Here is a 26,995-nt window from a genome sequence, read left to right on the forward strand (position 1 = left end):
TGCTGAGGAATGCATTCTGCTCCCCATCCACCATGGCTGGGCACGCTACTTCTTCATCAATATATCTGAGTGCAGAGGCCTCAGATATCCCTTTTAATGTCATTAAAGGCCTTCTATCTTCTCACACGTAACACCTTTCCAGAGCTGCTATTTATGTTTCTGGACACCAAAAGCTTTCCTTAGCCCATTTCTCTCCTTTTTCACTCAGTTTTAAAACCTCTTGTTTCTTAGCTTTCTCAGTGGGATCTGCTACACAGGTGGAAAAAGATAACTGATACAATTCCTTTTTCTCTCCTCTCTTATGGTCATTTTCTCCTGAGTCTTTGTGCAGCCAGAGCCCATTTTTGGAACAGCAAAATCTTCTCTCCATCTCTGGCAGATATTAATTACAAAGGTTGCCATTACAACACTAATAATGTCAGAGGATAATTAACTGAGGCTTACTAGATAGCTCTGAGCCCTGAAACCTGTTAGGCTATGTCTTAGTAACTGTCCCGGCAACATTCTCTAGCAGGATTTTGTTGCCCTGCCTAGGGACATAAGAATGAAAATAAACATATGTTAAAATTAAGGTTAGTATATTTTTAGAGGATGCTAATAATGAAAACAAAGGACACTAAGAATTTAAAAACATACAAACCTCTACTCTGCCTAAACTAGCACTCTGTCAAGTCTGAAAGGAAGAAACCTTCCTAGCACCCACACAAAAATAATACTATCATTTTTATAGTAGTTGAGGCAACATAGCTACAACTTGATAAAATACCTCTCTTTCTCAGGAAGATACCTACCAGAAGGTGACTTCTACTTTCAAGCTTGGTCTAATATTTCTCTGTGCTCCTTGCAACTTATCACAAAACTAATGCCCATTCACTTGTTCTATGAAGGTGTATCTCATTGGGTTTCTGCATGTCAGAATGGCAGGTGAAAAGCATGAAATGAATTGTGCCATTACCGAAGGGTGTGGTGTAGAATAACAACCACCTCAGCATGGGATCACACACTTTACAGCAGTGTGGACCACGCTGTCATTTGTCAGGTGCTTTGCAATGGAAGACTCTGGCTCAGAAGCATAAGGAGGTTAATAATCAGTAAAATGCACCATAAAATTAATGTCTGCTGGAACAATCTGACTCCTAAAAGAGACCATTATCATGGGCACGATGGATGAGCTTAAAAACTAATAACCACATGGCTATTACTCAGCAAATCCTTCTTTTCTCCCCACTAGAGCATCTGTTCAGAAATCACCATTGCCTTGCAACCATGTGGATAGACATACAGCAAGTGCTCTGCAGCCCAGAAAGTCACTGACCCCAGAATTCCTACTCCATCACTCTCTATTCCCATCCTCTTTATGATGCTTACACCTATGGTATGGTCCTGGTGAAGACTTCCCTGATCCCTGATGGGGCCTGTTGCCTCTGGTGACATGCTGTGCATAGCAAAGCTCATCTAACAGCACAAGCTCAGCTCCTGAGACTGTGTGGTGCTGGGACACAGGGTGAATCCAACAACTTTGTGGCTGCCACTCAGCCCACCTAATCTGTATCTCCTCTTGCCCTCTCACAGGTCTTTTGGCATGCCTAGCTAACAGGGAATGCAAAGCACCAGAAGTCTAGGCTGTCCTAACTGCAAGGAGTGTAAGAAAGACATGACCTGCCCAAGTGAGTCTGGAGGAGAGCCACTGGCTTATTGATCTCATACTTAAACCTGGGAGGTTTGTTTTCTCTGGTGGTTGCTTTCTCCTCACCTGTTAGAAAAGGCAACAGGGATGTTCTGCAGTAGTGCCCCATACCGTGCTATCTGACTCCTTCCCAGCCCCTCACTGAGGTGTCAGTACTATTACCTTTGTTTTAAAAGCCCCAGAAAGGTTAAGTGACTTCCTTCACCTCAGCTATGGATAGAGTCCTCAGTCTGATAAGCATAACTTTATCCTTACTATCTCATGGATCTCCAAAACAGACATGAGGTTTCTTTTGGCTCCTCTGTTATGAAATAACGTCTCTTTATGGGCGTTTTTAAACAACTCCAATGAAAAATAACTCATTAACACATGGGAAAATAATTGAATTCATGAGGTTAAAACTGAACTAAACTTAGGGAAGCTCTGGACATCTTCTCACTGGGGAGTCTGCTGCTTTCTTATTTAGACTGTTTCTCTAAAGCTGACAATTCATTTTACATTAGCAAATGCTTTAGGGAAATCCCATGTGCTTGCAGCCTCTGCAATAATAAAGCTAGATGTTAGTAAATAGTTAATGTTGTGGGACACTGGGATGTCAGCCAAATTCTCTCATTTTCTTTAATGTTTTTTAAGAGCTTGTCTGAAAGGTATTTGCAGGCAACACAATACTTTACAGATTGAACTTCTTATGGCTGGTACTTCTCTTTGTTCTTATTCTAGACACTGCCTGCTTATCCTTCCTAAATTTGCTCCCCAGACCTGACATATTGCAGTCACTGTCCCCAGAGTTTTGTTTTCTGTTGTGGTCCTGATACAGAAGACTGTTACCTTAAGACATGAAGAGAATTCCTTTTGAAAATGATTCTGCTGAAGTCCATGCCCACTAGTTCATTAGTACAAGAAACATTCAATTCAGATAGAATTATCCAAACTGCTGAGGCCAATACATCTGGTCCAGAACTTGAGACCTCCATCTCATTCAGTGGAGACCTGCACTGAGTTCTCATCATCTGAATCCAATTCCAAATTGCTTTCCTGGTTTAAATCTCTATACTTGGAATGGCTTAAACTTTTTCTCCTGCACAGCATCTACCAACTATTTCCTGAACTCTCAGCTAATCTTGACTTCCTTTCATGCTTTTGCAGGTGAGGGCTGGATCCTTTCTTCTTCTCTTGTAAACCATCTGTCTTTCCTTAGGACTACCCCTGTTATGTCTTGGACACACAGACACACACACACCAGTGCCCTTTTACTTCACTAAAACTGCTGTGCATTTCCACCAGTAGAACACATAACAGCTCTTTAAATGTCGGCCTGAGAAGTTCAGGTTTGAGGACATGAAGCAAAATATATAATGTGCCAATCCCCATAATAAACATCATCCACAAAAGCATGTGTGCCAAGCTACAGAGCTCAGAGAACTTAAAAACCTTGGAGCTCCTCATAAAGTCCAATATTACCAATGTCTAGCACACTAAGCAGCAAAGCGAGTTCTTGCATCACTCCATGTTCAGAAAAAAGCTTGCACTTCCCCGCCACCAGCAGCAGACAATTACGAGTAGCCTGAGGGGCTCGTATCTAACAAGACATGCATGGAGAAGAAACGACAAAGGGCTTTAACTCCACGTAACAGCAGAATTCAGCTATGCAGCATTGTGTGAAGGTCTACCTGTGCTTGTCCGCCTGAGTGCAGCGGGGGGTGCGGCGAGGTCTGGTGATGTGCCGGGTGTGTGTGCAGGTGCGAATGAGAGTGGTGGTGGGGATGATTCTGCTGGTGATGAGGCTGAGGATGAGGATGGTGTGCCGGGTGCTGGTGCTGATGTGGGTATGAGTGATGAGGTGGCAGTGTCTGGTGCTGATGAGGATGTGAGTGCATATGGTGGTGTGGCATCTGGTCCTGTCGCGAGCTCATCATTTCCATCATGTGTCCCATGGTGTTCATATTCCCGTTGGACATGGCGGCAGGATGGTGAGTCAGTGCTGCCTTCAGTCTCTGCAACAGAACAAGGCAGAAAATTCAACACTCACACAAGACAAACTGAGCAACCAGAATCAGATTTCTGCTGTTGCAGAACTAGTGCTTTGTCCTGCGTTTTGAGTTGAATTTTGCTTTTTTCTTCCTGTTCCTTTGATAGAAGGCATCTTATTTCAGCTTGAGAGGGAATGTATTCCTGGGATTTAATCTAGTTTTCCACTATAAATACATAAAGATATAAACATTCAAACTGAAATTTAACAGTTACACATTTCCTACTGTGCTGCTGAGGAAAAATAACTGGCTCTCATTCTTTTCTCCTTGGCCAGCTCAGTAGCATTGGCTTCACTGAACTTGTATTGTTGCAACTTTGAAAAAGGAAAAACTGATTAAAATAACAGTGAAGCAAAGTCCTCTTGTTTTTAATACAGATATCATAGAAAAGACTAATTGATAAATACATTGCATCAAGGTTGTTCTTCAGGCTCAAATATATTCCAGAGTGAGTGTCATTCTACCTGTGGACTGCTGAAATCACAAAGAGCAGGGCCTAGATGTCAGCTAGAAGGGCACCTTTAAGCCCTTATTTGCATCCATAGTCCTGCATCTTGCTCATCACAGAAGACTCTTTAGAGGCATCCACCTGAGACCTCTTCTCTCTTTACATTTTGGAAGAAGTCAGTGTGAGCTTCATTTACTATCACTAAATGCAAATAGCTAGCAAAAATTGGTAAGATAGAAATGGAAGGAAGAACACAGAATCATAGAATCAACCAGGCTGGAAGAGACCTCCAACATCATCCAGTCCAACCTAGCACACAGCCCTAGACAATCAACTAGACCATGGCACTAAGTGCCTCAGCCAGGCTTTTCTTGAACACCACCAGAGATGGTGACTCCGCCACCTCCCTGGGCAGCCCATACCAATGCCAGTCATTCTCTCTGGCAACAACTTCCTCCTAACATCCAGCCTACACCTCCCCTGATTGCATGACTTGAGACTGTGTCCCCTTGTTCTGTTGCTGGTTGCCTGGCAGAAGAGACCAACCCCCACCTGGCTACTGCCTCCATTCAGGTAGTTGTAGCCAGCAGTGAGGTTTGCCCTGAGCCTCCTCTTCTCAAGGCTAAACTGCCACGATGTCACTTGATGCCAGACTAGCATGCTGTGAATAACACATCAACTAGCTCATAATACACCACCCAGGCAGCAGACATGATGGATGCCAGACAGCTCTCTGGTAAGAGACACCACCTACAGGTGTCAAGGAACAGCAGTGACAGAAGGAACAGAGGTCCACCTTTCCCTGGGTCACAGGTGACAGTCACAAGCAAACAAGGCTAAAATCTGCCACTGAAAAAGCAGTGACCAGACTGAATGACACTTTGGTTTTGTCTTTAAAGCAAAGAGAGTGACTGTCTGGACACTCAGAACCTATAGATGGGAGTTTCAGTCTACTTTATCTTGAAATAACATCTGTCTGTGCAGCTCTGCTGCAAGACCACAGATAAATGATCCTATGTTCAAAGCTTCTACCCTACTGCATTTTTCCATGTAGGAGTGAGGAAGAAACAAATTCTGAGGGAGAAAAAAAAAGAGAGGGAAAAAAATGTTACAGAAGGCAAAAAGTAAGAGGTTCAATTTAAAGTATCACCTTCAACCTTTTGCATCCCATATGTTTTTGCAAACTTCATGAAGGTCATTCACTGAGATACTCTAATAGATCCATTAATCCCAATTTGGTGGCTCAGGGCATTATCAATTGGATTACAGAAATATTAAAGACAATAAGAAAAGCTGCATTTGCAAAACACATCAATGCCTCAGCTGATGTGAAGGAGGCCGAGACTGATGACTTTTAAGAAGTCTCCTTAAGAAACAGCTGTGGTGTGGAATTGTTAAAACACTGCCATGTAAAATTCACAGAAATAAAACACTGGGGGGAAGCTTGTACAAAGTATTCTAGCACTGACTGTGTTGTGAAAGCGCTGCTAACTCTCCAGTGTCTGGGCATTCCTGGTAGCTGGCACAAGCCTTTCAGGGAAACATTTATGTTTTCTTATACGACCAGTAGTCTGGTGAAATTAGGATAAGAAATTGCATATTGCATACTTCAAGAGACCGAGTGTAGAGACGTGCTGTTTAATGGCTGTCCTCAAACATGTGCTAGTGGAAAATGTGTGGATGAGCATGCATCACCCCTGCTGGGATGAGGCTTCAGCAAAGCCACTGCTCTGCATGGGGTACTGATTGTGTCAGGAACTGGATCAGGGGTACTGGATCAGGAGCAGTGTGGCCAGTAGGACAAGGGAGGTTATTCTGCCCCTATACTCAACCCTGGCCAGGCCACACCTTGAGTGCTGTGTCCAGTTCTGAGCCCCTCAATTCAAGAGAGATGTTGAGATACTGGAACATGTCCAGAGAAGGGCAACAAAGCTGGTGAGGGGCCTGGAGCACAGCCCTGTGAGGAGAGACTGAGGGAGCTGGGGGTGTGCAGCCTGGAGAAGGCTCAAGGCAGACCTCATTGCTGTCTACAACTACCTGAATGGAGGCTGTAGCCAGGTGGGGTTGGTCTCCCAGGCAACCAGCAAGAGAACAAGGGGACACAGTCTCAAGTTGTGCTGGGGGAGGTCTAGGCTGGATGTTAGGAGGAAGTTGTTGTCAGAGAGAGTGATTGGCATTGGAATGGGCTGCCCAGGGAGGTAGTGGAGTCACTGTCCCTAGAGGTGTTGAAAAAAAGCCTGGATGAGGCACTTAGTGCCATGGTCTGGTTGACTGGCTAGGGATGGGTGCTAGGTTGGACTGGATGATCTTGGAGGTCTCTTCCAACCTGGTTGATTCTATGATCCTATGTTTTAGTGCCATGGATTAGGTGATAGGTTGGACTCGATGATCCTAGAGGTCTCTTCCAGCCTGGCTGTGTGATTCTGTGAAAGCCTGCCAAACCATGACCACACTGCACCATCTATCACAACCTGAATATTCTCAAAGAGTGATTGAGGGAACTATGGCAGTCAGGTTAAATATCTCCTTCATGATCCCTAAAGTCAAAACAGAGTATCAACAGCAGTGGCCCATCCCAGGTATAAAATGGAGCAGTTGAGTAGCCCTTACCATTTCTGAATTTAAGTGCTAGCCTAGTTAGTGTAAGAAGCTCTTCAGAATAACTGGTGTCAGCCAGGAGTGCATTAGGAGAAACTATGGGTAACAACACATAAATAGGTCAAGCCCTGCTGCCTATTATTCTCCTTCAAAACTTGCTAAGAGCTTTTTTTCATGGGGCTGAGCCACCACGCAGATCTAAGCCAAAGCACCAACAGAAGCTGTCCTAACTTTGTATGCTGAATCACAACACAAAATAGCCAAGCCCTCAGTAGCCAGCAGCTTTTATGTGATAAATATCTAACAAAGCCTTCCAATGCTGCATTTGTCAATCCTGTGAAACTGCCCTGCAGCACCTCTTATTCTGAACTACAGATTTTCAAAGCCAAAAACAAAAAAGAGGGAAACCCTTCATCTACACAAAGCCATTTTTGATTTTCAGCTGTAAAAACTCTGGCTTATTAGTGTTATGTGACTTCAAGGAGTATAAATTACTTTGTTTTCTTTCTGTAGCCCCTTCTACCACATCCATTTATTTGAGATAGCAAATCAAGACAGACAGTGAGAGGTCTGACATGCAGCTGGTTTCAGTCAACAGGGGTCATTGCCATTTGGTCTGTGTATTTTAGAAGCTCCTTGCTGACTGTTCCCAATGGGAGGGTGGGTCAGCTGCCCTGGATCCCAGTCCTGGTGCGAGACCAGCTCTCTACCTCATCCTGTCCCAGTGCACCAACAGCCATCGCCTGGCCCTCACCTCCCCTTAAATTCGTGCTTAGATCAGCTCCGCAGCAGTGAGAGCCCTGTCTGCACACACGCCCAAAGCAATGTTCATCTTCCACTAGGCAGTCACTGCTGCCCATCAGAACCATTTGGGGAATGACAAACATTTTTTTTTTCACTTGGTCTGCAGCAAGATCAATTGCTCTGGATGTTTTAGTTAGAGCACAGGGAGGGAAAGTCACCAGAACCTGGTGAACTCTCTGCTTCCAGCATGTGTAGAGCTGGAAGGGCAGGCTGCCTCTTTTGTTTTTGTTCTTTTTATGTGTGCTAATTGCAAACAGCTGCTTTAGCTTAGTCTCAAGCAAAATGAGATGGCATCAAACCTGATCTTACTGGACTGCCCACATTAGCAAATCCTCTCTAGAATGAAATGATAAGGCAGGACTCAATCCTGTGGCCACCCGCTTTTTCAGCAGCTGTGTGACTGACTTCCCCAAAGCCTGTGGGACCCTGGCAGCTCACAAATTGGGGCTGAAACAGAGGACTCAGACCTGCTCTCACCAAAACCTGAAATCTCTGCTAGCTGACCTGGCAGTGGTTTTTAGGGCAAATTCTCCATCTCTCTCTTTTATAGCACAGTTCAAAACAAACCTGCACCACCCCTCATAGCAAGAGGAAATGCAGGTGCTCAGCCTACCTGCCTTTGGGCCCTTACTTCTTGTTTATACTATTGCATCAAAGAAACATAGTGACCAACTCGAATCCCACTCAGTCATGCCATGTGCATTGCTGGCTGACAGTGGCACAGAAACAGCAGCAATCTGTCACAGAGAACAGCCTGCTTTGCCTCTGATCGAGGGAATAAAAAGTCCCTTTTGATCCTCCAGGACACCAGAAGCACATAAACTCTCATCTTTGATGCTAGGAGGAAACAGAAAAGGTGACAATTAGTGCTCTGTGGGTAGGAGTGTTGTGTTCCTTGTACTGTTGCTCACAGCAGTGCCTCTAACTGACACATTTACTATGAAGCCACCTCACTGAAAGTCTCAAAGAAGCCATCATTATAGCTGGAGTTCAGGGCTCCTTCTGAAAGCAGATAATTCTCACAGTGCTTCCTCCACACGGAGACTGACATCATGATGAACTGCATTGCTTGATGTTTCCTTTCATCGACACAGAGCCTAATTTATTCTTTGAACATCTCTGGGCAAAAGTCTGCCAAAAATGAGCTACAAACATTTGAAATCATGAAAGAAAAGTAGTATCAACTTCCCTAACACTTCTGCAGTTCAGGATCTTGCTGATCTCTAACTTCTCTATCATAACATGTATTTAAAGGTTGCCTTGGGTTTTGCCCCACCTTCCTTTCTCCGAAATGGAGATGCCATCCAGAGAGACCTGGACAAAGGGATGCCATTCAGAGGGGCTTGGACAGGCTGGAGAGGTGGGCACAAGCCAAGCTCATGAGGTTCAACAAGACCAAGTGCAAGGTCCTGCATCTAGGTCAAGGCAATCCCAAGCACAAATACAGGCTGGGCAGTGAGTGGCTGGAGAGCAGCCCTGGGGAGAGGGACTTGGGGGTGCTGCTGCATGAGAAGCTCATCATGAGCCAGCAGTGTGCACTTGCAGCCCAGAAAGCAAACCAGAGCCTGGGCTGCAGCAGGAGAAGTGTGGCCAGCAGGTGCAGGGAGGTGATTCTCCCCTTCTACTCTGCTCTGGTGAGACCCCACCTGGAGTACTACATCCAGTTCTGGAGCCACTATGACAAGAGGGATGTGGAGATGCTGGAGTGTGTCCAGAGCAGGGCCACGAGGATGCTCAGAGGACTGCAGCAGCTCTGCTGTGAGGACAGACTGAAAGAGTTGGGGCTGCGCAGGCTGGAGCAGAGGAGGCTCCCAGGTGACCTTTTTGTGGCATTCCAGGATCTGAAGGGGGCCTACAAAAATGCTGGGGAGGGACTTTTCAGACTCTCAGGAAGTGCCAGGACTGGGGGGAATGGAGCAAAGCTGGAGGTGGGGAGATTCAGACTGGATGTGAGGAGGAAGTTATTGAGCATGAGAGTGGTGAGAGGCTGGAATGGGTTGCCCAGGGAGGTGGTTGAGGCCCCATGGCTGGAGGTGTTTAAGGGCAGGCTGGATGAGGCTGTGTGCAGCCTGCTCTAGGGTAGAGTGTCCCTGGGCATGGCAGGGGGCTTGGAACTAGATGATCCTTGTGGTCCCTTCCAACCCTGACTGATTGTATGATTCTAAAATTGCTAGTGAAAAATAGATACTATTTTTGTCAGTTTCTTAGCAGTAAAAGGGAAAAAAAAAAAATCAAACTAAAACTGTACATTTGGATGCTGCTTTTTCCACAACTGAAAACCTCAAATAATTTAGGGTTTTTCATGTGTATCTAAATATTTAAAGCATATTTTACTATATGCCATCATCTGTATATGACAATAAACTACCATTTTCTCCCATGAATTCCTCAGTGGAGAAATGACAAAAGTCTCCTCCAGTTTTACAGCTGTTATTGCCCCAGTGGTGTGCACTTGCACCAAACAATAGGCTGTTATATCAGCCAGCTGAATTTTAGGCTGGGCCAGGCAGAGAGTGCTGGTTTTGAATAGGCCTGAAGAGGTATGCATTGCTGCACTCAGAAAAAAATCTCTTCCTCCTCTGGTCTACATGCCCAAATCCCACTAGATTAGAGAAGAGGCAAGATCAGCTCTAATATCAGTCTAATGTCTTGTATGTTCTTATCAGGAGATTATATCGGACCCTGGTAGGCAGATGGAATATGTTCTGCTCTAGGTGATCCTGCTCTGGCAGGGGCCTGTACCAGATGATCTTTCGAGGTCCCTTCCAGCCCCTGACATTCTGTGGTTCTATGATTCAAAGACATTTTCTTGCACTAGTGACTGTGAATCTTGTCCCTGTTATGCAAGGGTGTAATGAGTTCCCTGCAGGAGACCAAAGAGGGGTGGGAATAAGAAAAAACAGACATCAAGCATCCCCCCACATCAGCCATTAGGTAGCATCCTCAGAGTAAAAACCTTGGTTAGTCAAATTTCATGGCAAGCACGACACTGACTTCAGTGGCACTAATACTGTTTTCTCATCAGCCATGGTCAAGTTTTCTTTCTCACTCGTGCTCCTCTAAGTATTGTACCCGAGATGAATGCGTGGACTTCAACCAGTGGCACAAACAGAACCTGACACAAAATATTTCAGAGCATTCCACTGAATGTTGTTCTTTCCTCCAATTATGACTGCAGTGAGAGAACTTAAGCATAAACCCTACTCTATTTTTTTTTATAGCTGGCTGCTTACAAGCATTTCACAGTGTAAATAACAGAAACCACTTTGCAAATGTTCCACTCAGATTCATAAAAGCAAATTGCAGGCAATTCATCTCCACCCAATAAGTGAACTGCAGATACTTATGAGCACATTTCAGAGACTGGTAATTGGAAAGTCTCTGATGTCACATTAAATGCTTTTCTTGTGCAGTAAAATACAGTCCTGCATATTGACTGAAGGAGGAGTTAGAGGTGTGGGAAGGACATGAGATCCAGAATTGAAGTGACAGGTTACACTAATGTAAAGAGAAAAGGGGGATGCATTTAATTCACAGCTTGCCAATAAAGAGTGCCAAACTGCTAATCTTTTAATTATTCTCAGGCTGCTTGGCAAATCTGAATTATACTTTTCCCTTCCTTTGTGCTTTCTTCCCTACTTAGTTGGATTCTGTAACAACACAAACAATGGATCATCATCCAGCCTTCAGTGCAGCTTAGCTCTAGTAAAAGCAACAAATTTGCTCCCTTGTCCTTCCAAATGCAAACTGAATTAAACTTCAGCAGAAAACAGTGAGAATCAACTGCAAACAATGAAAGTGGCAATAAAACTAATAGACACCATGCTGCTCAAGGACGGGTCAGCTGCAAGAGCTGCTCCAGTGCCTCTGAACCCGGGGCACAGAGGAGCTTCAGGCAGCCACGCTGCCTGGTGACATCAGTCCCAGTGACACCTCTCCGGACAACTGCCAGTTTTAAGTAATCAAATGCAGGTCACAGGCAGGACGGCTCAAGGACGCTCTACCAGAACTGCCATCTTCTGGTGACGACATTGTGTTGAGTATGGCCAAGGTTCCAGGGAGAGCAGAAAACACAAGGAAGTGTACACCCCATCTGCACACAGCAATTTCCTGCCGTTCATCCTAAAGCACCTTGCGGAGGAGATAAGCATCATTATCCTTCTGTAATGCACGACCTCTTTAAGGATTAGACCCAGACAAACCCTCCATTCCTATGCTACACACATTTTCAGTGAGCAACCAAATGATAAGACAGAAGACACGGTGAAAGCACACTTTGTGCTTCTCGCTCTGTACTCTGTCGTGCATGAATCATGTGTCGATGCAGTGTGAAACAACTGGATTTGATTTGCACAGGAGTCAGGAAATGTAAAGTTCAAAAAACCAAACCCCTAATTCCCACCAAGTCCAAGTCAATCCCTGCATTGTGTATCCATGACAAGGGATATTTAATTATGTAATCACACAACAGACAGCAGAGTGATTTATTACTGGCAAATGGTGTCATTTAATTTCAACATACAATACCAATGGAGGGATCCAAAAAATACAACCAACTTCTGCCTGATTTCCCCTCTGGTGTGCCAAAGTCCAAAAGGAAAGCTGCTACTGAGCTGCTACCTACCCCTGGAGAGGCAGGTTTCTGACAGCAAAATGCCTGACACGTTGGGGATTAATTGCCTGTGCCTGCTATCTGTAGACAGGCACATACCTAATCTCTGCCCTGACTCTCCAAACAGACAGTCTTTTGCTCGGTTACCATCTTAGATGCTACGTGGGATATTCTTATACATGCTAGTTTGGAAAACACAGAAAAGGGAGGTGGCAATAAAATCACTTAGAGGGGTAACAGCACCCTGCAAGGAAATGAGAAAACATGGTTGGAGAGCACTTGAGTCACAGTATCACAGTATCACCAAGGTTGGAAGAGACCTCATAGATCATCAAGTCCAACCCTTTACCACAGAGCTCAAGGCCAGACCATGGCACCAAGTGCCACGTCCAACCCTGCCTTGAACAGCTCCAGGGACGGCGACTCCACCACCTCCCCGGGCAGCCCATTCCAGTATCCAGTGAGTCTGTACTGCCCATTCTCTAATGCCTGTATTACAGCTGGTTCCCAAGCAAAACACCATGGAGTCTTTTATCACATTGGGCATCAAACACTTTGGCATAGCCTCTGGCAAAGCGACTAGAGCTCAGCTCTTCCTCACTCCCACAAGCAAACTCTGTAACTGGGTCTCCAAAATCATGTTCCCATCTCTGAGTACAATGTAAGTGGGAAGGGCTGGTACAGTGCTTGCATTGCTATATATATATGTATGTATATGCAAGCAAGACATATATGTATGTCTTACCTGAGCATACAATGAACGTTTATGAATGTATTACATGAGAGAAGTGGGAACTGATTTAGAGAAATCAGCCAGAGCACTCTAACACTGGAAGGAACACTCTGATGTTGGATATTTTTATCTGTACTCAGAGATCAGATGAGATTAGCACCACAAAGATCTCTCTCTGCAGAACACTGCTCTGGATCCTCGAGATGCCTTAAGGAGTGAGTTCAGTTTAAAGCCAAGGATGCAAGTTGCTTGCTCTTCTTTTCCCTCTCATGAGCATACGGATATGAGAAAGGCAGGTTCAGTCTTTCTCTGTCAGATTTCTGAACTCTCATCACCACCCTCTCACTAAGGCTGATTATGATTAAGTCATTCATATTCAAAGGAAAATGCCATCCAAGTATCCAAAACTTGGATGTTTGGCGGTTTTTTTCCTTCACTGATGTGATTTTTGAGTACTCGTTTTTCCTGGCCAATAGCAAGCCAGAAGTGGGGCACTTGTGCATTACAAAGTGCTTTGATTCCATCCCAGATGTCTTGCAGTGCTGAAGGGCTCGCACATGTATGCGTGTGCAGATGCATGAACACACACACATGGGCATGCATGCATACATGCACACACATGAACACACATGCCCACACACATACACACACCTGCATACATTCACACACATGAACACACATGCACACACATACATGCACACATATGAACACACATGCCCACACACATACACACACACACCTGCATACATTCACACACATGAACACACATGCACACACATACAGGCACACACGTGTACACATACATGAACACATGCACACACATGTGCACACATATGCACACACATGCATGCGCACACACGCACAGACATGCAGGCACACACATGCGCACACATACACACACACATGCATGCACACACGTGCATACAAACACACACATACATGCACACACGTACACACACATACAAACACACACGCACATGCGTGCACACATACATGCACACACATGTGCACACACATGCATGCCTGAAGACACACACATGCATACATGCACACACATACAGATACATACCTGAAGACACACACATGCATACATACACACATGCACACGTGCGCGCACACACACACACATACATGTATGCACACGTGCACATACACATGCACACACACACATGCACACACACACGTGCACACATGCACGCACACACATGTATGCACACATGCACGTACACATGCACACACATGCACACACACATGCACACATGCACATACACATGCACACACACATGCACACATGCACATACACATGCACACATGCACATACACATGCACACACATGCACACACACATGCACACATGCACATACACATGCACACACGCATACATGTGCACACACGCACACAGACACAGAGGCACGCTGACTGCACAGTGGATACGATCTGCTCTGTCGATTCCGTTTCAGGATGATACCAAGCAGACTGTGAAAGGTAAAACCAAAGCCCTGACCGCTTACAGCCATTAGGGATCCCAGAGCTCTTTGTGAAAGAGTATTGATGTTCCTTAGCCCATTGGCCTGACTGGGGAATTCAATGCAGGTCATTAGACGTTGCTCATGACCGCGTAGTTTCACGTGAAGTTATTTTTCCCTTTGTTTCTAAAGGTAATTGATTCCTGAAAACGTTTTTAAAGTGTCCATAGATTTTAAAGTACAGTGCAAGGAGATCTGAAACCAGAATGTTCCTATGGGTTGTTTCACTTAAAAAAAACCCAAAACCACAACCAAACCCGAACACAACAAATTCCAGCAGGTGATGCAGAAAGTGAAAATAACATTTTGCCTCTATCAGACAGCTCTCAATTATCCACCTATGAAAACCTAATGCTAGTGACTTTTTAAATCCATGCATGGCATGTAGTAGGTAGCCACAAAGTGTGAAGTGTGTGAACAGGTTCATTTAGTGTCAGCTTTCACTGTTACCAAATCAGTGTCATCTATGCTGTGAGTTTTCTGCATGGCTATCATGAATATTCAGCATTCAACGTAATAGTGTTGATAGGGACTGCCCTTTTACACCTCTATGCAATGTGTCATATGCCCTCCCACCTTTCCCCCTGACTTATATTCTCCTCCTGACTTCATCCCTCAGGCTGCTGCCCTCCAGCGTGCCCCTATGCTCTCCACCTGCAATGCCACCCCCTCCGTTTGTGCACGGCTCAAGTTGCCGCCGTGTTTTTCACCACCTCGCATGTATCAGCTGCTTTTAAACAGCAGTATCTTGGGTCAGATGCATTGAATTTCAAAGCCACTTGAGGCTCCAGGAACAGCAACATCTCAACCCTCTACCAGATACCAGCCTACTACTCTATCAGTGCCATGAGGGTTTTTAAATCCACGACAGCTACAGTGTGAAACAAGAGATAAGAAGGATCAACCCTCCAACTATTTCATACTGGAATTAGTGATTTACACCAACAGACTTTAGTTTGTGTTTGAAGGGGCAGGGAATGCATGCCCAGACACTTCCCATGGCTCAGAGGACAAGCAGTGACTTAGTAAAACGCAACATGCCAGCTGCTCACTCACTGGCACATCGTGTGCTGGCTCTTTGGCAATGCTGCTTTTCAGGGCAACATGTCCCAGCAAACCAAAAAAGCAGCCTTCCCCAGGGAAGGGAAGGATGCTGTCTGCTTGGTAAGTCACTGACTCACCCTGTCACTTCTGGACAGCTGGATCTGGCTTTCCTATGGCACATACTACAGGATACAGAACAGATTTCATGGGTCAGGGGCCTGGCTAGATTCACAGTTGCAGCAGATGCCACACAAGCAGGACTTCCTTTCTGGGACCAAGTAGTAACAGGTACAGAGTATCCTGCCACATCTGGTTGTGGACTCTTCACTGTCCTTCCTACCCAAGGGAAAGAGGGCAGAAATAACCACTTAAGAGCACATTCCTGGCAGAGGTGCCCTGCCTGTGGAGTGGCAGGTAGGGTGTCCCACAGCATCCTGCATCCTGATAGAGGCAAAACAGGTCATGTGTTAGGTGAGCATCTGCCATGGGGACAGGGCGATGCTAGACTCAGACACTTTGTCACACACCAGAAGCAGCTACCAGGATCACAGGAGCAGTCAATTCCTGCACACCTGTTACCCATCCACACTCACTGTCCTTCACAGCATGGACAAGTCTTCTGAGAAGCACATCAGGGATCCAGCTGCCCCAGCATCTGCCCTGCCTACACTGGGGTTTAGATTTCTTTGGTTCTTCTACTCAGTGTGGAGGAAATGCCTAAGTACTCTCTTGTTTTGGTGTTTAACACATCTCCCTGTCTCCTCTCCCAGCCCTGCCAACAGCATTATCCATCTTCATGACACCACCATTGTCTGATTCACTTGACACATGCACCAGAAAAAAAAAGTCATGTTCTGAACAAGATCATAATGTTGTGATCTCATTCCCATCTAGACTCCTCAGTGACTCCACCACACCTCCCTAGCAAGAGGAGGACTGAGAAGTTTTTCCAGCTTGCTCACTGGGAGGCTTATAAAGGAGCTGTGGAGTGGGATACCAGCCCAGCAAAGGCACACAAAAATCAAGGTGCTACCATAGAAACTTCAGCTATTTACCTCCTACCTAAAGTGTGAAACAGCAAAATCTTCCTTGTCTCCTGCTACTCAGGCTGTTGAGGAACTCTATATAGATATGTGTTATTGAAATGAACCAGCATTTTCCTGTTTCTGATGGTACCATGGAAATCACTGAGCTCTTCTCTCTCATCATTTTCCTCTCTTCTGAAACAAAAGGCTTGTGCACTACCCACCTCTGTGGCACTGAGAACGAAGGGTTAGGATGAAGTTCCCCCTTTTGGCTGGCACAGCAGCAAGCCAGTGCATGTTTTTTGTGATGCCTTGTCTCTTACAATCACAGAACAGTTTGAATTGCAAGGGATCTTCAAATGCCATCTTAGTCTAATCTCCCTGCAATAAGCAGGGGTATCTTGAATTAGATCAGGCTGCTCAGAGCCCCACCCAACCTGAGCCGGAATGGTTTCTAGAGATGAGGTGTCTATCACCTCTCTGGGCAGCCTGTTCCAGTTCTCCACCAGCCTCATTGTAAAAAAAAAATCTATTTCTGTATATGTAGTTTAAATCTTCCCTCTTTTAGTTCAAAACCATTAGCCCTTCATCCTGTCACAACAGGCCCTGCTACAAAGATTGTCCCTATCTTTCTCACAGTCCCCCTTTAGGTACTGCAAGGTCCCAATAAGATGTCTCCAGAGCCTTCTCTTCTCCAGGCTGAACAGCCACTACTCTCCTAGACTGTCCTCACGTGTGAGGTGTTCCAGCCTCCTGAGCATTTTTGTGGCCCTCCTCTGGGCCTGCTTCAAGTGCATGTTTTCACTGTGCTGAGGACTCCAGAGCTGGACACTACTCCAGGTGGGGTCGTATCAGAGTAGAATAGAGGGACAGAATTTGCCCTCTTGACCTGCTGGCCACACTGGTTTTTATGCAGCACAGGAAAGAACTGGTTTTCTCTTCTCCCAGGCAACCAGCAATAGAACAAGGGGACACAGTCTCAAGTTGTGCCAGGGTAGGTATAGGCTGGATGTTAGGAAGAAGTTCTTCACAGAGAGAGTGATTTCCCATTGGAATGGGCTGCCCAGGGAGGTGGTGGAGGCACCGTCCCTGGGGGTCTTCAAGAAAAGCCTGGATGAGGCACTTAGTGCCATGGTCTAGTTGATTGGATAGGGCAGGGTGATAGGTTGGACTGGATGATCTTGGAGGTCTCTTCAAACCTGGTTGATTCTATGATTCTAAGATTCTGGGATGTGAGCACACACTGCCAGCGATGCCCTGCTTTCCATTTACCAGTGCCTCCAAGTCCTTCACAGGGCTGCTCTCAAATCCCTTCATCCCCCAGCCTCTATTGATACACGGTGAGTTGCCCTGAACCATGTGCAGGACCTTGCACTTGGCCTTGTTGCACCTCATGAGGTTCACGAAGGCTCACTTCTCACCCTTGTCTAGGTCCCTCTGGATGGCATCCCATCCCTCAGGCATGTCAACCCCACTACTTGGTGCTGCCTGCAAAGTTGCTGAAGGTGCACTTGATTCCACTGTCTGTGTCAATGAGGAAGACATGAAAGTGTCTCCTGTTTCGCTGAACCCCTCACAGCCTCTTGTGTGCAGCTTCTGTCTCGGCCACAAGAGTTCACAATTAAGGACAATTAAGAGACAACTCTGCACTGCCAGGTGAGGCACAGGTAGTTGTGCCCCAAACACACACCCTCTTCTCCCCCTGTCTCTGTCTCTCTTTCCCAGCCAGCCACAGGAACATCAGCATCCACCACCAGCTACAGCCTTAATAACCCATTAGAGTCCTGGCCAAATGAGTTACTCCCTCACAGCTACTTCTCCTTGGAGATCTGCCAAAGGAGGAAAAGACAATGGGTGAGTAGGATGGAGGCAAACCAAACTGGGAGCTTTGCTGGACAGAAAAAGGGGAGAATGGGGAGAAAAGTAAGAGAGGAAAGGTTGAGGCAGCTACTTTCTTCATTTTTTCCTTGTGGTTAAAGCACTGACAGATAATTTATCACACATTTTGATGGTGCTCCAGCTGGCAGGGAAAAGAGCTATCTGATTATTAATTCAATTAGCCTACTTATTTATCAGCAGAGAGTGTGAGAAGGTGCAGCCACAGGCCAAACTGTGCCAGCATCAGACAGACCACCTGATATTGGGCTGAGAGGACAACCAGGAACGGAAACACCCCATCCCAGCTGCTCTGGCCAGTGTACTCATCAGCACATTATCTGAGCCCACCTAAGGTTGAAAACAAAGCAGCCAACTCCAAATCAAACCAAAAACCCAGCAAAGTCTAACAGCATAAGTGATACACTTCAATCAATGAGCAAGGCAGGCTTACAACTGGAGCCATGAGGCTTTGCTAACACCCATTCAGTGCCCTACACACATTTGCTGTGTCTGACATTTTGCCCACATCTGTCTTTGAAAAATCATTACAGTGGACAAGCACACTTTGAATTTCAAGTTCACTTGGGATAGTGTTCAAATCAACACAGCAATACAGCACTGGGAGATGGAGACTGTAGGAGAGGGCAAGGACAGTGCTGCCCAGATACCTGCCAACATTTGCCATCTGTGAGAAGGGTACATTTCAGAGGGAGGAAGAAGACAAGAGGGGAAAAAAGGGCTGGTCTTTGCCAGAGGAATGACCTGAGGCCCGAAAGCCTTTCAGAAGGCTGGGATAGCAGGCAGTGAGACTACAACAAGGTCTCCCTCTTCTCTAAATGCAGGCAGGGTACCATTTTAGTTTTGGCCAGTGCCAGTACTGACACAACCTTCCTCTGACTCTTTTTCAGTCTGCCCTCCTCCATCCATGGCCCATTTCTGTGCTCTATGGGGTTGCCATTCTTCAGAAAGAGTGACTGGCATTGGAATGGGCTGCCCAGGGAGGTGGTGGAGTCGCCGTCCCTGGAGGTGTTGAAGCAAAGCCTGGATGGGGCACTTAGTGCCATGGTCTGGTTGATCGGACAGGGCTGGGTGCTAGGTTGGACTGGATGATCTTGGAGGTCTCTTCCACCCTGGCTGATTCTATGATTTTATGATCCTGCCTATCTAGGACTAGCAGGTTTCTTTCCCATTCACTAAAGAGTCTTAAGACTTCTGAACTCCTGATGCTCCCAATTCCCCCAATGCAAAATACTGTTTGAAGCTGAGCAGAGCTGTTTCAAACAGCACAAAGTATGTGAAAAAAATCTATCATGATGGAGAACAATGTCCCTATAGTCAAAAGCCCCCTTAGCCCTAGAAACTGCAGCCTATAATTTCTATGTGATGCCAATTCTGTTTAGAATGGTTTGTTTTGCTATCGCTGCTTCTATAAACCATCCAGCTTCCTTTTCTATCACACCTAAACACACTTACAGTATAGTGGTACTGCCTTCCAGTTTAGCCCTTAGAAGACACTGTGCAACTTTCCATTCACACAAATGGGTTGGACTTGATGATCTGTGAGGTCTCTTCCAACCCTGATGATACTGTGATACTGTGAAATTAGTCCTGTGATGGTCTGACTTAAAAAAGAGCCTGACCACAAGGATGGAGGGGACCCCTTGGGATAGGGCTTAGGGTGCACATGCTCTCAAATGCTACCCTCTCGTTACTCTTCTCGTTGTATGGCTCCACCACCAGATGTCTAAAGGAAATGTGCACTTAAATGTTTTTTTCCTTTGTTTCTTTGGAGGCAATCTTTCCACTTTCTGAAAACTCTCAGGATGTTTCACAGCAGGACATGGTATCAAATTAGGATGGCAGGAAATGTTTCCACTGCAGATGAGCTCACTGGAGCTTTTAACAAAAGGTTTGCTAGAAATACACCTCCTCAACCTCTCAGCTCCAGGGCCAAGTTTGCCTTTCAGCCTCTCCTGGCTGATGATTAGTTTCATCTTCTGAACCAATGCTTGACAGATGATTCCACTACCACCAATAGTTTAGGCCACATATTCACATTTTATAAATTCTTAATTTTCTTGCTGCAGCCATATTGAACAGTTTTGTGCAAATGAGACTTATAATTACCCAGATAAATCAATCCAATGCAGTATTTCTTAGGATCTTTCTCAGTTTTCTCCCTGGAGGATGGGATCCCATCTGCTTTGCTACATTTAGGCTAATTGAAGGGCACTGACTTTTCCAAATGGACTCATTAATTACCCCAGCCAGATTCTCTGTGGGGTTCTTCGTTCAATGGGTGACACTTGGGCTGTGCTATAGCATTCACCCTTGTTTAGCAGTGTTGCTCTGATTCTCAGCTACAAGCTAAACCATTTGCAGATGCTTTGGCAGGAACGGTTCTGCCCTTAACGGTACAGCGTTGCAAAACAAATGTAATTCTTCTTCTCCTTTGCTTCTAATTTAATATGCATTCAGTATCTATAAATATTGCAACCATGACAGTTTCAATATGTTTTACTGCCTGCATCATAAATATAAGCCACTGCCCCAAAGAAGAAGCTGTAAGTTTACAGGTATTGCACTGTCAGCAGAAGAAAGAGAGGAGAAACAAGCATTTACTGTCACGCTGCAGAAAGGCTGGAATGCATGGCACTATGATGCAAAATCAAACTATTCCATGTAAATACAAAGCTGTCCTATATAATTATGGGCCTGCATTGATTTTATTTAGTTCAGCAGCAGCCTGGACTTTTCAAAAAATTCAAGTGTAATCACATTGTTCACTCAAGTATCAGGCTGCCAGTGAAGAAAAAATATGGAGACCCACCTAGCAAAGACATGACTTAGGTGAGGAAGGTGGCAGCAGTAATCTTCAGACAAGAGCAAGCAGAAGGGAACCTGCCAGCAGCTGCAGAGCCTGGGTCTGCTGGAAGGTTTATCAGCTTTCCTCTAGAGCAGGCCAATTTCATGCTACTTAAAATCTTGTCTATCTGGAGCATTTGGTTGGTGAATTCTGATCTGGGAGTCAGTGACACAATCCGCTGCGGAGAACAAGCCTTCACGCTTCCCAGGAACCCCAAAGCATTTTGTAAACATTGCACCCAGCTGGGGATGTTGCCTGGCCCCTTTACATGCATCTATGCTGCTGCACCTCGCTCTGCTTTGCAGATGAAACCACCGTCACTAAATGTATTGGGAGATTCAGTCTACGCATCAGTGAACTTGGACACTGGAATGGGCTGCCCGGGGAGGTGGTGGAGTCGCCATCCCTGGGGTACTTCAAGGCAAGGTTGGACATGGCACTTGGTGCCATGGTCTAGCCTTGAGCTCTGTGGTAAAGGGTTGGACTTGATGATCTGTGAGGTCTCTTCCAACCCTGATGATACTGTGTGATACTGTGAACTGAAACTCTGAGATTGCACCAGTGCTACAGAAACCCCTAGTGGCAGAGCCAGAAGCATAACGCAAGAGCCGAGTTGCTTACAAATAGGGAACAGTCCTTCTCCTTCTAACTCTTTCCTGCTGGTGCTGGTGTGAATCCCCACGATGCAATAAGGGTCTACCTCCTTGTGCATTAACAGAGGCAGTAACTCAATTTACATCAATAAATGGGCAACAGGAAAAGCAGACATATACTTTATACATATCGAGAGAGAGTTTAACTGCGTGGTTCCTTTAGGCAGTTAATGTCATGCAAACAACACTCTAATGATGGAGTTCATCTAGCCAGTGAATGTACAATGCTTCTCATACAATGTGCTACAGACCTGAACAAATTACTCAGATAAGTAGACCACATGTGCAGGGATACAGATGGGACTACAGGGGTGTATGTTGGTATGTACTTTGCTCTACAGTTCAAGAATTCCTCTCCTCTCTTTTTTTCCTTCTTAGCTCTGTGTTTGTGCCGTCCCAAAGCTCTTACAAAGACTAACTTGATAAGGTGCTTCCTTTTGGTGACAGAAAATACCTCCCTTGCAACTCCTCCCTTTTACTGCCGGTTTCTCTCTTCTAAATGACCACTTGTGCTTTCTCAGTGGCTAATTAACTCACTCCTTCACTGGCCAGTAAACCAAGCTACACATCTTCAAAAAGAAAGTCTGAAGCAAGTCTGGCAGGGCAAAGTGATTCTGAATTTGAGTGGCTGCCTATTTAATATTTTGTTTCCATTTTGTTTGCCTCTCATCTCTCTGGCTTATAAATAACTGTCCAGTAATCAAAAAGCAGTCCAAAAATTGTTCACAAAGAAAAGCAAAGCTAAGGAAGGAGCCCCTATCTTTTGCTGTTTGTTTGGGTTTGTTCTCTAGATCCAGTGCTGCAGATGATGAAGCATGGCAGGCAGGCAGGCAGGCAGCTCCCTCCTCTTCTCTCTCCTGCCAGCTGGATGGTGACTGGACCAGCAGCTATGGGGGAGCCACGCTGATCTATGTCAGCTGAGAACCTGGACCCATCCATCTGAGCCCATGCCAGAGGTGCTGGCTAGCACCACATCTGGTTGTGTTTGAGTTCTCAGAAGCCTACCAGAGACATTTTTGTTTAGGTTAATACATTTTATCACCTTTAAGACAGTGAAAATCTATAGCTCAAGCGCTCCAGTTCCTTAGGGGGGTGTGCAGGAGCTATGAATCACAATGACCGTTTTCAGCGGCAAGGACACTCGGTGTGTTTTGCAATGTAAGAAATCAGTCTAGACATTACCAACTTCTAAAAAACAATGTTGAAAGCAGCCCACTAAAACTTTTCTGAAATAGCTTTTTAAAAAATTCAGAAACAGCTCCACATGCTCAAATTAACTTGATCATGAGCCAAAGACAGTAAGCGACTCTCGGCCCTAACTGCTTCGGTGCTACACCTCTTTATTCCAGAGCTGAGGAATATGACATATTATATACACCAGTGAATTGTAAAGTAGTTAATTTTCTGTGCAGCTGATAGCAGTGATCGATTGGGCTCACTCCTTACAACTGCCTCACCTTCTCCCTCTCCTTTCTTCCCTCTCTGCCCCAGAAACAGCTCAGATCACAACATCCATCAAGTCATATGGAATTTTAGAGAAGAGCTTCACAGGACAGCAAGCAGGGCTTCATGTTTACTCTGTATTTAGGTATCACAGACAGTTTTGCCCTGCACAGCTCTGAATCAGACCCTAATGTTGTTTCCCATCTCCTTTTTCTGTTCAGTTGCTTAAAGAAATGCATTGCTATTTTATTTCACGTTAAGTTTGAGGGGAAGGGGGAAATGTAACAGGATTTAGTGGCAGCTAAAACTGCCTGCAAGTTGCTTAATATTTCCCTTACTTCTTTCCTGTCCTTTTTATCATCTCTTTCCTGTGATAACAGGACTGAGAAATATTTTAGTAAGATTCAAAGACAACTTCACACATTTAGCATCTTTGTTTTTTAAGAGGAAGGTTCAATATAATTTCACCACTCCTGAAAGCTCTTTATTCCAAGAGGCCATTTTAACCCTTTTCCTCTCCTGACTGAAAATCACATGTCTTTTTTTGCCTAAAAGTCACTCTGTCTTGATGAAGAAGTAATGTTATGGAGAGCAACATGCACCTGAGAGGATTTGCCCACAAACACTTTTAAAAGTGTTTTGTCAACTGGTACATGTTTGGGTGGACCTAATTATATCCAATTAAACTAGGCTTATTCTGCTTTAAATGAGACAAGCCTCACTGGCTGCTTCAGAGCTATTATTATTAACCATGTTGATTTAAAAAGGAAAATCATCTTTATCCATATACCAGCCATACTGTGATTTATTTTTCTTTGGTCTTTTCCTCTTTTTTTTTTTTTTTTTATTCTGGAGGTTTAAATGACTGGAAAATGAGTAAGAGCATACTTTAAACTAACAACATTTTCACCCATGGTGTCAAACTCTGCGGCTAACGTCGCAGACTATCTGCATCTGACATGAATCCTACTTTCTTCACCATTTGCTTCTCTCACGCTGCAGCAAAATAGGATGAATTAAATATATCACAGCAGAGATACTGGAAGAATTCACTTCACATATGCAGTTGTTGCCCTGGGACAGCTGAGTAAACAGCTTGCAAAAGTCTCTTTGAAGAGTGCCAGCTAGTTACACCCATAATTTCATCTCTATTAACAAAAACAACTCAAACTGTCGCAATGCTCTGAGTTGATTACCGAGCATCTAAATTATAGAGTGTTGCTTGAGTAACCCTTTGCCACAGCAGGGGCTGTGTTTTGATACCCATTCAATACTTCCTACCTTGCTGATTAGTCAAATATCCATCAAACCCAGAAAATGCACAGGAAAAGATAGAGATCGGTTTTGGCAGTATTATCCCATGACTGACAGAAAAATAGTTGTGTAATACTGTTCGACTCAGTGAGTCAGAATAACAAGTCTTACGAATATGTCCTTCTGAGCTGGATATAGAACAATCTGGGGAATGACAGAGTGCTCTTGGGGGAAAGGAAATCCAGAGTAACTGCTTTGCTGCAAATAATGCCATGGTCATGTTCAAATAGCCAGGATTTCTGCTGCAGTTCTCAACACCAGATCACCAACAGCGATACCTGCACAGGCTTACTAAACTTCAAAGTGATATGCTGACAAAAAACAGAAGACTGCTTGAGCTATGACACCAGAACTGGAATGGAAAATAATAGAATCATAGAATCAACCAGGTTGGAAGAGACCTCCAACATCATCCAGTCCAACCTAGCACCCAGCCCTAGCCTGTCAACTAGACCATGGCACTACGTGCCTCAGCCAGGCTTTGCTTGAACAACCCCAGGGATGGCAACTCCATCCAGCAGTAGGTTGTCAGTGACTGCATACTGGGAATTTGAGAGTCCAGCATTGAGACTACTCATGTGAGTTCATTCCACACCAACACAAGGGTCCAAAAATGGCCAGCAATCACTATCAGCATTTCTGCTTGGTGACCGTAACACGCCAAGCACAGAAAGTGCTGGACAAATCCTTCACTAGTAAAGAAGGAAACCTCATTACACACATCAGTCTTCCAATGGAAATAATCTGGTGCAGGGATAAATACAACAGAAGTACCTGGGAATCAAAGAGTGATCCAAATTAAAGTGATGGATTGGTAGGTTTTTATACATCAGTTTAATTTCTCTTCTTCCTTTTAAGCTTCATCTGTCAAATCAAGCAAAAAAACTTGTACTCCACGGCCTCACATCATGCTTCAAACTTGGGCTTATTGACTCTGCTTGATGAACAAAAGCTTCACTCATGCAATACAACACTAAATTACAGAATCAGAAAGGTGGGCCAAGGGTACTCAAATGTTTGTTTGTGGAAACAGTATGATGGCTATCATGAAATACAGCAAAACATAAATGCACTACAGTACCTGTAGGCACAGTATTACATGTAAGCACATCACACTGCAACACATGGATATTCACTGCTGTGAGTCTATCCAGCCCTTTATAACACGTGAAATAATGAGGAACTGAGAGTATCACACAAGCCATATGTTGGAAAACTCTCATTTCAGCACTAGTTAGCACAGCTGCAACACAAGGAATCTACTTTTCAGCAAAACTGGAATGGCCATCACTCTCAGTATTTGTAGTAGTTTCCATTTCTTTTGAAGGATTGTCCTTAAAAGAAAAATATGTATTCTTAATTGTACTGAGTTTGATTAAGTTCTTAACTGCAAAAAGCCTGGCAAGATGAATGAAGACTTCAGACAAAGACTTTAAAATTATGCATTCAAAGAAACATGCTCTCTCCTGTTCAAATTTGTCTTTCCACATTGTCTTAACATATTAAGAAATCTTAACACATTAAACAGAAATTGTGCAATAATTTTAGAGATTAATGACAAGAGTGGGAGAAGACAATGACTTTTCTTTGAGAAATTATCTGCAGGCACTTTGCCTCCAGTCTCCAATTAAAAAGAAACCACAGAGCACCTTTTATCTTCCTCTATTTCAACTTCCTCAAAATACTGCACTAAAGCAGTATCCTGGACCAAAAAAACAGGAATGAACTAGATAACATGAGCAATCTGGGTAATAGGCTTTACGTATTCCACAGGGCTCAAGAAGGATTGTGCTTATTTCACCAAAAAACTATGTCAGTGTACACTGCACTCTGGATTGTACAGACTGTATGCAAGAGGTGTGGCAAACTGCCTCTGTGGGTACCGTTCCCACTAAACCCCACTTCCTTGGTTCCCAAATACAGGTGCTCCATGCACTCCCAAGCTCAGCCCGACGTGCCAGCAAACACCCCAGAAATGCAGCAATGGTGTGATACAGACTTTACACCCATTGGGCAGGTCACCTTGCATGGCGCTGTGGTGGGGCTTGAGTTAGCATTGGAAGGGCAGTGAGACACAGCATCGGATTGCAAAGTGAGATTGCAGCATTTAGGGCAGTGAAGGAGAATGGGGGATTTGTGTTGTCAGTGATTATGCACAGAGGATTACAGAGGTGAATTGCTACATAGGTGTCTGAGAGCTGTCTCTATCTTCTTTCTTATGCCTTTTCAGGCTGAACTCAAGGTGGTAGGTTTGTGCACGCACCTGTGTGTGCACCTTATTCACTGTACCCTCTCTGACCTTCCTGCTTCTAAACCCCTCCTCTGCACCCCTGTT

At 44.9% G+C, this 26,995-nt stretch overlaps 1 protein-coding gene across 5 annotated transcripts in view; it reads right to left on the bottom strand.

Moving 5' to 3' along the window:
- CREB5 (cAMP responsive element binding protein 5) overlaps positions 1-26,995 on the bottom strand; it is a 298,766-nt gene that overhangs the window by 11,780 nt on the left and 259,991 nt on the right. For all 5 annotated transcript variants that reach the window (XM_064167112.1, XM_064167110.1, XM_064167111.1 and 2 more), the window contains one exon: positions 3,358-3,681. In XM_064167112.1, coding sequence (XP_064023182.1) covers positions 3,358-3,681 — 324 coding nt within the window. The remainder of the gene's footprint in view (positions 1-3,357; positions 3,682-26,995) is intronic.

This window comes from Pogoniulus pusillus, chromosome 28 (assembly GCF_015220805.1).
Source record: "Pogoniulus pusillus isolate bPogPus1 chromosome 28, bPogPus1.pri, whole genome shotgun sequence".
Lineage (NCBI taxonomy): Eukaryota > Metazoa > Chordata > Aves > Piciformes > Lybiidae > Pogoniulus > Pogoniulus pusillus.